This window comes from Elephantulus edwardii, unplaced genomic scaffold (genome assembly GCF_000299155.1).
Source record: "Elephantulus edwardii isolate Elephantulus edwardi_28Jun2011 unplaced genomic scaffold, EleEdw1.0 scaffold00042, whole genome shotgun sequence".
Classification (NCBI taxonomy): Eukaryota; Metazoa; Chordata; class Mammalia; order Macroscelidea; family Macroscelididae; genus Elephantulus; species Elephantulus edwardii.
In genome coordinates this window covers 8,555,206-8,566,726 of record NW_006399792.1, presented here as the reverse complement: position 1 = coordinate 8,566,726, position 11,521 = coordinate 8,555,206, and the positions used below count along the sequence as shown (strand labels likewise).

The window sequence follows — 11,521 nt, the reverse complement described above, 5'->3', positions numbered from 1 at the left end:
GGGGTAGCTGTGCCAGGTGAGGCGGGGAGTTTCGTGCCACTCAACCTTGGGGGCGGAGCTAGCGCAGGCTCATAGACCAATTCACTTCGGACGCTCTGGCCAACTACTGCGCTACTCGGTGGCATCTCAGGTTCCCTCTGGCTGCACTCTGGAGGACCATACTCGTTTTCTTTTTGGCGGCGTGAGGCCCCGCAGCCGGGGCTGAGCTGGAGGAAAGATGGCGGCAGCGGTGCGACAGGATTTGGCTCAGCTCATGAATTCGAGCGGCTCTCATAAAGATCTGGCGGGCAAGTGAGTGCTTCTCAGGGTCACGGGAGTAGAGAGGTGGGGAGAGAAGCCACAAGACCCGTTCCCTTTGGGCTGACGGCAGTTCTGGAGTGTGAGGCTAGGAGCAGGCCTGAAGATCAAGGGGGCGGGCCTGAGGTGGGTTGGAGAGGCAAATGTTGGGAGCCGCGCGGAAAGATGGAGGGGACCTTGTGCAGGAGTGCGTGGGGCTGTAATCCTGGGATGACTGTCCGCTCGTTCAGCCTTTGGTCGTATCCTTACAAACCCCCCGAGATCGATGAAGCACGGTGTGCGGAACTGCTACTTCCAAGGCCCTCTTAGCCTCTCTGTTCACCCGCCTCTCGCACCTAGTACTGGCTTCCCTGGACACCTTCACCTTAAAAAAAAACACACCACGAAACCAAACCAAAAACCCCCCAAACAACCAAAAACAAACACCAGGGGAAATTAATATTTTGGGACCCTGCTGAAGAGTTTTCTGGGGAGGTGATTTTGCCAGGTTCGCTAAGGTTGGTGAGGTCTGCTGCTGTCTTGTCCAGAACCACTTGGAACGTTTGTAGGTTTTTGTGTTCTTGGTACTTTCTCCCACACCAGCTCTGAAGAAGGGAGAGATTTCTCTCGTAAAGGTGGCGTGCGTTCATATAATGTGGGGCAGCATATGTAGCGTAGGGCACCCGATTATTTGCAGGTATCTGGTCTGTCACAATTCGTGAAGCCGACTTTGGTCTACTTTCAAGTTAAAATTTAAAACCTGTGACAGGTGTTTGCCCATCACTGTCCTGTAATCGTTTGTTAAACTGTAGTTGTGTGTACGTCTTGGTGATGTTTCCCCGTCGTAGATTGCACAAGCCTGTTCTTTTGTAATAAACATGTGTTTCTGGTAAACTGCTTCTCACGCTGATCCTAGTAGTTAGTTACATTTTGACAGCTGAGATTTTTGCTCTATGTTAATGATAGACACTGAAACCTGAATATCAAAAGCTTAATTGTTTTTCCACTTAGACCATACTGTTTTTTTCTCAGGTGTCAATTTAGCAATGTATCTTGGGTTCATGTAAGTTGCACCCCAGTTTTTCCATAAGGAAGATGGAGATAGAGTTGTCTCAGGGTTGGAGGCTAAAATGATGTGTTGTGTGTATCACTCAGAATGGTACCCAAGGGATTGAAAGCGCCATAAATTGTTATTGTTGTTATTATTTTTTTTTAATTGTTACTATTTTTAAGCAGTCAGTACATACATACTGATTTGCTCTGGCTTGGAAATGAATGTGTCTTCATGGCTCATCCCATTTTGCATGTATGCAATTTTAATAAATTTGATAAAAGTGAAACTGGCTTTTATTTTTCACATAACTTGCTTTGCTTTTTATCTTGTTAAAGAAAAATAAGGGCACTTGTTATCGAAAAAGATACTGCTTTTCAAAGATAATGTAGAATTTATGAATTATGCATTTATTTCCAGAGCTCTGAAATGGCATTAACAACAGTACTTATAGGGTACTTTATGTATTTGATAGCTTTGTAACAAACCAAAAACATACTGGTTGTAAAGCAATTATTATTTCTCAGGATTTTTTTATTTGAATGAGCTATTCTGGTCTCCTCTGGATTGACTTATGCACAAGTTGGCAGCTCAGCTGGGAATGGAGAATCTAAAATGGATTGTTATCTGGCCAGTGGGTAGGTTAGTTTGTGTGTCCTCACCACTCATCTTCCACATGTTGTATGGCTATAGGAGCATTCTAAGAGAGTGAGTGAAAACTGCCAAGATCTCTCAAGGCTAGCCTTGTTTTAAAACAACTGTTCTCCAGTAGCCATTAAAGGAAGCCACAGAATTGAAGCCAGATTGAAAAAGAGGAGAAATGACATCTCTATCCAGGAGGAGCAGCAAAGCTACTTTGCAAAAGATTGCAAGAACTGAAGAAGACGAAATTCTCTGAAGGCCCTTACTGTGGCAATCTACTACACAGGATTATTGTGCAGATTAAATAAGATAATGCATTTAGAATTTTTAGCCTTCTTCCACTAAGTCAGAAGTGACTCATAGCTGACCCTCTAGTGGGTTTTGAGAGGCTGTGAATTGCCTAGGAGGAAATCTGTCATTCTTTTGCAGAACTGTTGGTAGATTCAAACCATCCACCTGTGGGTGGGTGGTACAGCTCCTTACTCACTAGACCAGCAGGACTCCTTGTGTTCATTAGTTCATATAAAGATACAAGTAGCAAAATCGTAGGATTTAGTACTAGGAAAAATATCCTTCAGTTTAAAGTGACTGTTTTGCTTTCTCCATTACCTTATGATGAAGTTGTGTGTTATTATTTTAGGGCTTAGCAACCTATTTAATGGGTTTCAACATTTTTTGTTGACATTTTTATTTGTATCTCTCAATACCCACCCCCTCCCCAAAAATTTTTATTTGAAGCATTTTAAACTCACAGGATGTTGTATTAAGTAGGGAGGGTAGAGTGGGAACCAACCCATAACTGACCCTCCACTGGGTTTCAGAAGCAGTAAATCACATGGGAGGAAATTGTCTTTTTCCTGCAGAGCAGCTGGTAGATTCAAACCACCTGCCTTCGGGTTGGCAGGGCAACTCCTTACCCCTAAGCCACTAACACTTCCTAAACATACAGGACAGCAAAGAGAATCTGATAACGAATACTGGTATACCTATCACCTAAATTTTTCCTGTAACATTTCCTTATACCTGGTTTTTCAAAATCCATTCTGTATTTATATTTTTAATTGGGAACTGCCTTAAATTACCTCATAGAGGCCTTAAAATGACAGCATTAGATCTTCTCATCCTCTTTAGAAAGAGACTACCTGTGGCGCCCCAAGGTTGAGACCTATGAGGTAGAGGTCAGATGTATCTTCACTGTCCAGCTTTTTTACTACTTCTGACAGGAATAGTCCCACAGTGAGCTCAACTTCTCTGTTGGATTTGATAATTTGTAGCAATGGCCACATAGACTATACTCACAGTTAAGGAATTTATTAGGGAGGTTGGCCACTCAACTGCTGTTGAATTAGTTCCCACTCACAGGAGCCATGCACTGGTTTTTTTGACGTTGTACACTATAATTGGAGCAAAGGGAGAAGACTGCTCATTGTTTTTCTAAGGAGCTGTTGGTAGATTTGAACTGAGATATGCAACCTTTGGGTTAGCAGCACAGCTCTTTGCAGACTGTGCAACCAGGGCTTCCTATTTGTGAAGTGATTATAATTCAGTATTAGGACCAATTTGAAGAGAATAGTAACACCTCAGGATACAATTCTTTCATCAGGACAGCTTCTCTTCAAGACCTCGATGCCATTGAGCTCTCCTCAGCTTTTTTTTAAAAAGATTTTTTAAATTTTATTAATTTTTTTAAAAAATTAAGTTTATTTAGCGTATGTATACATAAAAGAGAAGTTGCCCTCTGATCCCACCCAGCAAAAACCATGCACAAACCCAAGGGATATGTGGAGGGGAGGGGCCCCGGCCCCAGGTTAGTTAGTGGTTGGGATGGTGAAATCCTGTCAGTCACAAACCCCAGTCAGCAGAGGGCTGGACCGAAGTATCAAGCAGGCTGCATGCAGCCTCCTAGCTGCAGACCCTAAAACAAGCGTGTGCCATAGCCAAAGGTCTGTTTGATGCCCTCAAAGTAGTACCGCTGCCAGCCCTGCCGCATCCGCTCTTCCTCAGGAGCTGGGATGCCACGCCCTTCCATGCACAGCTCAGTCTCTCCGTTCTTATCAGTGAAAGACAAGGTGATGGTGGCGAAGTGCCCCTCTGGCCAAGATTTAAACCTCCACTTCATTGCAATGTGTTTCTCCTGGACCAGGTCAGTGAACTCCCCAGTAACATTGCCATCAACCATGTGGAACTTCCCACCTTTGTCTGCTTCTAACATTGCAGGTGCATGGGTGAAGGCCTGGACCAGCTCCTGTGTGGTAAACACTCTATCGAGCTCCTCCGGTGATGTGAGGAAGGTTTCCTTAAGAGCAGTCTTACAGGTGGGGATTCTGACACCAACAGGCTTGGTCTGGGTTTTTGAAGCAGCGGACTTACTAGCCTTCCGCTCCTCAGCTTTCAGTGCCGGCTGCCTGGTGGCATCTACTGTTTCTCCATTCATTGTGGGCAAGATCATGCCCTGAGTGAATTCTGTTTTGAGGGTGCTGATGTAAATTCCCACTGCTTCTCTTAGAAGTTTCACCCCTTCTTCTTTCATTAAGGCCACGAGATTTGTGTCAGGCTCATCTTTGGCAAGGCTCACACTAATCTCCACTTCATCCACACTGTTTTCATCAGACAAGTTGGGGATCTAATCTCCACATGTCCCTTGTACTGCACTCCTGACTTAGAGGTACCTGTCCAGTTTAGCTTGATGCTCCATTCATAAAAGAAGATAAGCTTGCCTTTTCGGTTATTGATGGATGTTTCTCCATCAAGCTTACTCACTTCTGTCACTTCGCACTTGCCTTCCTCATTTTGCACGCACACTGCCAAGGGTTTTCAGCTTATCTGTGGACCAATTTGAAGCATCCCTTTCGGTCCAATGCCAGTTGTTGACGTTCGCCCGCTCCTCCACGATCCAGCGTGGGTCGCCTTCACCCCACTTGGCCATCGGTTCCCTGATCGCGCCACCACAGACTCTCGAGCAGCCACAGCCTCAGGACCGCCTGGTCCCAGCCGCCCGGCAGCGCCTGGAAACTACTAGAAGCGGCCGCACAACCTCCTGGCTTGCTTTTCCCTCCACCCCTCCAAATTTTATTAATTTTAAAGCAAGTTTACAGAGACTTTGGATTTCCATTCATTGTTGCACTTTCCTCCCTGCCCATCCCTCCCCCAATTCACTCTTCTCTTTGAAAAGTGAAAGAAAAATTCTTTCATTGTTATATAATCCCTACCCCCCCAGGTCCACTCCACTATGCAGCCTTCGTTTTGGACTCCTGTCATGACAATAATACCTAGTAATATATCTCTTTTAAGCAGTTCTCCCCCTCATCTGTTTCAATGCACTATACATTATTTAACCTCTCTTTCTCAGTCTCCCCCCCAACCCTGGTGTCAGTCCTGTTTTACAGCAGTGGCACTATGCTGACTGTTTTATAGTTTTCTGTCTCCTGGGTCTAGGAGGTTCTATACTCAGGTACTCTAGAGTAGTTCTGCTCCTGACTCTCCTGGATGGTGGTGAGGTCCTCTTCAATCTCTGTGACTGGTTTTTATAAGCTCCACAGGATGGCAAAATTGACTTATCCCCTTGATGGGCAACAGGTACTCTGTTTGCATATCTCAGCAACAGTGTTACATACAATACTTTCATAGTTCCCCTCAATCATTTTGTGGGAATTACAAGCCCATGGCCAAAAAACGCTGTACAAAAAGGGAAACTAATTGTTTTGCATTTGAATATTATGAAAAAGGAAGTTTTGTTAGAATGGACCATATGAATATTAGCACTTTTACATGGTTCAAACTGATACTCTCCTCCTCCTCCTTTCATTGCCATGGAGTTGGAATTAACTCAAAGCTGACCTCCTGTGTTGTATTTCCAAGGGTGTAAATTAAATAGGCAGAGATGACCCATCATTCTGCCTTGGAATCAGTGGTGCTTTTCATACTGCCAGAGAGATGCAGCCTTTGGATTAGCAGTGCAACTTCTTATGGGCTGTGCCACTAGAGACTAATAAATAGAAAAAAACTTATTTATTAGGGTTTGAGTTGAGTGTTGTTTAGAAGAGTAGTATTCATAGATAGGATTAAATATGATTTATTCTCCCCTTGAAATTTTCTTGTGAAAAATATATATAAAATTTGTATTTTTAAACATAAGTATACAGTTAAGTTCACAGTATTTCTTATGCTTATCTTATTTTTACCATTTTTTAAATAAAATTAACCTAAGTTTTTAGGTTCAAGTTTTTATTCAATAGGTGGAAAGTAGAAATTATATTTCATGTTGGATTTTTATAATAATGCATTTTGTCATCATTGGAAAATGATTCTGATTCAGATTCTGTTTCTTTTTTGGTAGGCTGTTGGTGAAAAGCAGAGGAGATTTTTGTTTTGCCTTTTTATTTTTAATTTTCCCCTCAAAATTGTCTAAAGAGGAAGCTCTAGTGTTTTAGGCTGTGGGGAGTGGCACTTCTAACTCAGAGGCCTCACACCTTTGGTAATTTGAATCAGCTAATGCTTCTTTTTGTGTGTGTGTATGTGTATGTACTGTCAAATTGGATCTGACTGGTACAAGAGGAGAGTGCCCCTCCTTCTCCAGCAGAGCATCTGGTGGATTTGAACCAGCTAATGCTTCTTAAGGGAGCTGTGGTGGCGTAGTGGCAGGAGGATGGGCAGTCTCCTCCCGTGCAATTAACTGCCTCTCTAAACACGCCGGAGGATCAGCTGTGGGTTGGTTCTGACTCGACGGTATACAACAACACAAACAATAGTGCTCTTTTAGGAGCTCTAGTGGCCTAGTGATAAGAAGCTGTGCTGCAGTCCCAAAGGCACATGGGTCAAATCCACAAAGTGCTCCACAAGAGAAGGATGTACAGTCTCTTTCTGTGCTCTTTACTGCCTCTGTAAACCCACTGTAGGATCAGCTGTGGGTTGGTTCCTTCTTGATGGCAGTACACAACAATAGTCCTCCTTGGGAGAAAGTGGGACATTTCTTCTGTAATTTACAGCTTTGCAGACTTGATGGAGGTTATCTGTGAGTGGGTTCAGCTGAGTTTTGATTGCTTAGTGAGAAACAATTTATAACTTCTACTAACAAATGATTTCTAGTCCTTTCAGTTACTTTGAAACATACAGTCTACACAGGTGAACCCTGAAAAAGCCCTAGGCTGAGTTTAACTCCCCCCCCCCCTCCTGTTACCCTGTTCCTTCTCTGTAGCTTGCTAAAAACATTAGTGAGGCTGAATTATCATCCTTCTTCAAGTTCTTTACTTAGTTAAGATAATAAAAAAATCAGTTTTCTTTATATAATGTTAGGTGCCCTTGAGTCGAATAAGACTCATAGCAACCCTTTGACCAAAAGATCTGAACCCTGTTCTATCCTGTACCATCCTCACATTCCTGACACACAAGAGCCCATTGTGGCAGTCACCATGTCTGTCCACCTGGTTGAGGGTCTTCCTCTTCTTCACCAACCCTTCACCCTTCCTAGCATCATGTCCCTCTCTAAGGAATAGCCTCTCCTCCTAGCAACATTCCCAAAGTATGTGAGGCAAAGTGTCATCATTCTTGTCTCTAAAAAGTACTCCAGCTAGACCCTCTCCAAGACATTTATTTGTTCTTTTGGTCGTCCATGGGATGTTCAGTGCTCTTCAACACCACAGCTCAAAGACATCAATTCCTTTTCTCTCATCCATGTTCACTGTCCAGCTCTCAGATGCATAACAAGTGATCAGAAAGACTATGGCCTGAATCAGATGCAACTTAATCCTCACAATGACACATCATTACTCTTCAATAATTTGGAGAGGTTCCTAACTGCAGATTTTCCTAGGGCAGTATGTCTCATTATTTCCCGACTGCTGGTATCAAGGGTATTGTGGATCCAAGTAAGATGAAGCTGTTGACAGTTTTAATCTCTTCTTCATCCATCATGATACTGCCTGTTGGTCAAGTGGTAAGAATCTTTGTTTTCTTGAAATTGAGATGCAATCCATACCAAAGGCTGCATTCCTTGATCTTGCAACAAGTGCTTCAAGTCCTCATTTTCAGGAAGCAAGGTTATCTGCGTAACACAGTTTTGATGAGTCTCCCTCCAATCCTGATGCCACATTCCTCTTCATAGAGTCCAGTTTCTTGAATAATTTGCTCAGCATACGGATTGAATAGGTATGGAGGGAGAATACAACCCTGACACACACCCTTCTAAATTTTATACCAAGCAGTGTTGCCCTGCTCTGTTTGAACAGTAGCCTCTTGGACCAGGTATTGGGTTTGCATGAGCACAATTAAGTGCTCTTATATAGGAAATCTTAGCTGTTTTGGAAGAAGGAATCTATTAAGTTTTAATAAATTGGAATGAGACTGGTATATGGCAGTATTTAGAAACCAGTGAGGGAGAAGGTGGTGGCTGGGAAGAAATTTCTGTCTGTGTGCTTTATGTTTTTTTGTTTGTTTTTTTTTAAATTGCCTATAGTTCTGTAATATGGGTTGTATCACAATGTCAAGAAAACAAAAATCTTTGCCACTGGACCAATTGACAACATCATGATGAATGAAGAAGAGATTGCCAACGACTTCACCTTACTTGGATTTGCAGTCAGTACACTTGGTACCAGCAGTCAGGAGATCAGGAGATGTATTGTACTGGGAAAATCTGTAGTCAGGAACCTCTCCAAATTATTGAGGAATAATGATGTCAGTTTGAAGACTAAGGTGTGCCTGATATGGGCATGGTCTTTTATGCTACTGAGAGTTGAAGGATGACAGAAGAATAGAAGAATTGACTTCTGTGAATTATGCTGTTGGAGGAGAGTGCAGAATTTCCCAGGTACTGCCAAAAGAACAAACATTTTGAAGAAGGTCCAGTCTTTGGAGGCAAAGATGATGAAGCTTTGTTTCACATACTTTGGGCATGTTGCTAGCAGAGGTTATTTCGAGGAACATCATGATTGGGAAGGTGGAGGAGCGGCAGAAGAGAGGAAGACCCTCAACCAGTGACTGTGGCAATGAGCTTGAGAGATTGTGAAGATGGTACAGGATAGAACAGAGTTCAGGTCAGTGTTCATAGGGTCACTATGAGTCATCCTCGACTCAACAGCACCTAGCAGTATTTCTGGAACTATCTATACGTAAAGAAGCCACACACATTGTATTCTCCAACCATTTTTACTTTTCCACATGGAAACTTACTGTATGAGAAAGGTCTAAAGTTTTTAAAGACAGTATATATTGCTATATGAATATCTTGTCTCATAAAATGACACTTTTGTTACATGCTGTCAAGTCATCTCTAACTCCAGTCAACACTGTGTTCAGCAGATTCAATTCTGTTCCATCCTCGTAAACTGTAATGGGCTTAAGTCTGTTGTTGTAGTCAACTGTGTCAATCCATCTTATTGGTGGTTTCTTCTCTGATCCTGCACCTTGCCAAGTATGATGTCCCTTTCTAAGGACTGGCCCGAAGAATCAAGTTTCACCATCCTTATCTCTAAGGAGAAATCTGGCTGTAATTCTTCCAGGACAGATTTGCTTGTTCTTTTGGCAATCTGTGAGATACTCAGTACTCTTTGTTGCTACTGTCAAAATTGAAAAGCGTCAGTTTTTCTCCAGTATTACATATTCATTATCCAGCTTTCACAAGCATCTGAAAATACCATGACTTGGATCAGGCATAATTTATCTTTAAACTGACGTCCTTGCTCTTTAGCACTAGATTTGCCCAGTGCAATACATTGCTTGTTGTCCTGACTGATATTTTCATTGAGGTTGATTGTGAATCCAAATAAAGTCAAGTCATTGACAATTTCAATGGTTTCTCCCCTTTTCATGTTGCCTGTTTGTCCAGTAGGGAGCACCAGTGGCCTAGTGAGTGATAAGGAGATGTGCTGCCAACCTTAAGGCATACAGTTTCAGCTGCCCTTCTGGAGAAAGATGGGCAATCTCCTGTGCAATTTAATGCCTCTGAAAACTTGCTGGAGGGCCAGCTATGAGTCAGTTCTGACTTGATCCTACATAGTAACACAACAGTTTGTCCAATGATGAGGTTGTTTTTTTTTTAATAGAGAGATTCAGTCCATACGGAAGTCTTTGATCTTTAGAAAGTGTTTCCTGTCCTCTTCATTTTTGACAAGCAAAATTGTGTCATCTGCATAACTCAGAATGGAAATCTTCCAATCCTAATGCCACATACTTCATATAGTCCAGCTTCTCAAATTATTTTCTTAGCATACAGATTGAATAGATGTGATGAAAGAATACAACCCTGACACGCACCTTTGCTGATTTTAAACCATACAGTGTCCCCTTAGTCTGTTGTAACAACTGCTTCTTGGCCCATGTCCAGGTTTTCTACATGAACACAATTAAGTGTTTTGGAATTCTCATTCTTCTCAGTGTTACCCGTAATTTAGAATGGACCTACACAATTGAGTGCCTCTGCATAGTTAATAAAACACAAGTAAACATCTTTTTAGTGTTCTCTGCTTTCAGCCAAGATTGAGCTGACATCAGCAAGGTAATTCCTGGTTCCATGGCCTCGTCTCTAGTTTGTTTTTGACAGTTCCCTATTGATGTACTGTTCTACCCATTTTTAAATAATGGTCAATGAAATTTTACTGACAGATGATATTAATGATATTGTTAATTTTTGCATTTTGTTGTATTTTTTTTCCTTAAATCAGCACAAATAATGAATCTTTTCCAGTTAATTGACCAGGTAGTTATCTTCTAAATTTATCTATGGCTGCATTTATTATCTGAAACACCTCAAATGATTTTTCTATCAGTTCCTAATGCCTTATTATTTACTAATGCCTTCAGTGCAGCTTTCACTTCATCCTTCAGTACTTTTGGTTCTTGTTCACATGCTACTTTCTGAAATGGTTCAGTGTGGATAGCCTCTTTTTGGTACAGTGACTCTTAGTATATTGCTTCTGAAATTAGGTGTCCTCAAGTCAATTCCAACTCATGGCTATTCACTAAACAGAATGAAAATTAGTCCTGTGCTTGAACTCGTGTTGCAGTCGTTATGTCCGTCCAACTCAGTGAAGGTTCCCTTTTATCCCTGCCCTCCCCCAGTTTATTTACAAAACTTGAATATAAAAACGAACAATTTTTTTCAATTTCTCCTTTAGTTGACACTCCACCAAATATAGATTCCTTCTCCAAGCATATTCCCTCCTGAAAATATACCTGAAGTATTTTGAAAGAAGTCTTACCATCTTTTCCTCTAAGGAACATTCTCATTGCACTTCTTTCAAGATCACCTTTGTTGTTTTGATAGATGTAATTGTCTTCTCCAGTATAACAGTTCAAAAGCATCAACACTTCATTCTTCATTATCTACTATGCAGCTTTCACATGCATATGAGGTAATTAAAAAAATACCATGGTTTAGCTCAGGTGCACCTTAGATCTTGATGTGGTTTTTTAAAAAAATTTTATTTTATTAATCTTAATGAACATTTACAGAGATTTTAGATTTCCATTCATTGTTGCATTTTTCTCCCTGCCCCCCCCCCCCCAGTTTGCTCTTCTCTTTAAAAAGTAAAGTAAAAGAAAAATTCCTTCATTGGT

The 11,521-nt window shown here is 41.7% G+C and overlaps 1 protein-coding gene and 1 pseudogene across 1 annotated transcript in view; one reads left to right on the top strand and one right to left on the bottom strand.

Moving 5' to 3' along the window:
- The first annotated feature begins 217 nt into the window (after positions 1 to 217).
- COPS4 (COP9 signalosome subunit 4) overlaps positions 218 to 11,521 on the top strand; it is a 67,811-nt gene continuing 56,507 nt past the window's right edge. Inside the window, exon 1 of the mRNA XM_006885327.1 lies at positions 218 to 291. Within this exon, the coding sequence (XP_006885389.1) occupies positions 218 to 291 (74 nt within the window). The remainder of the gene's footprint in view (positions 292 to 11,521) is intronic.
- LOC102874808 lies at positions 3,885 to 4,895 on the bottom strand (annotated as a pseudogene).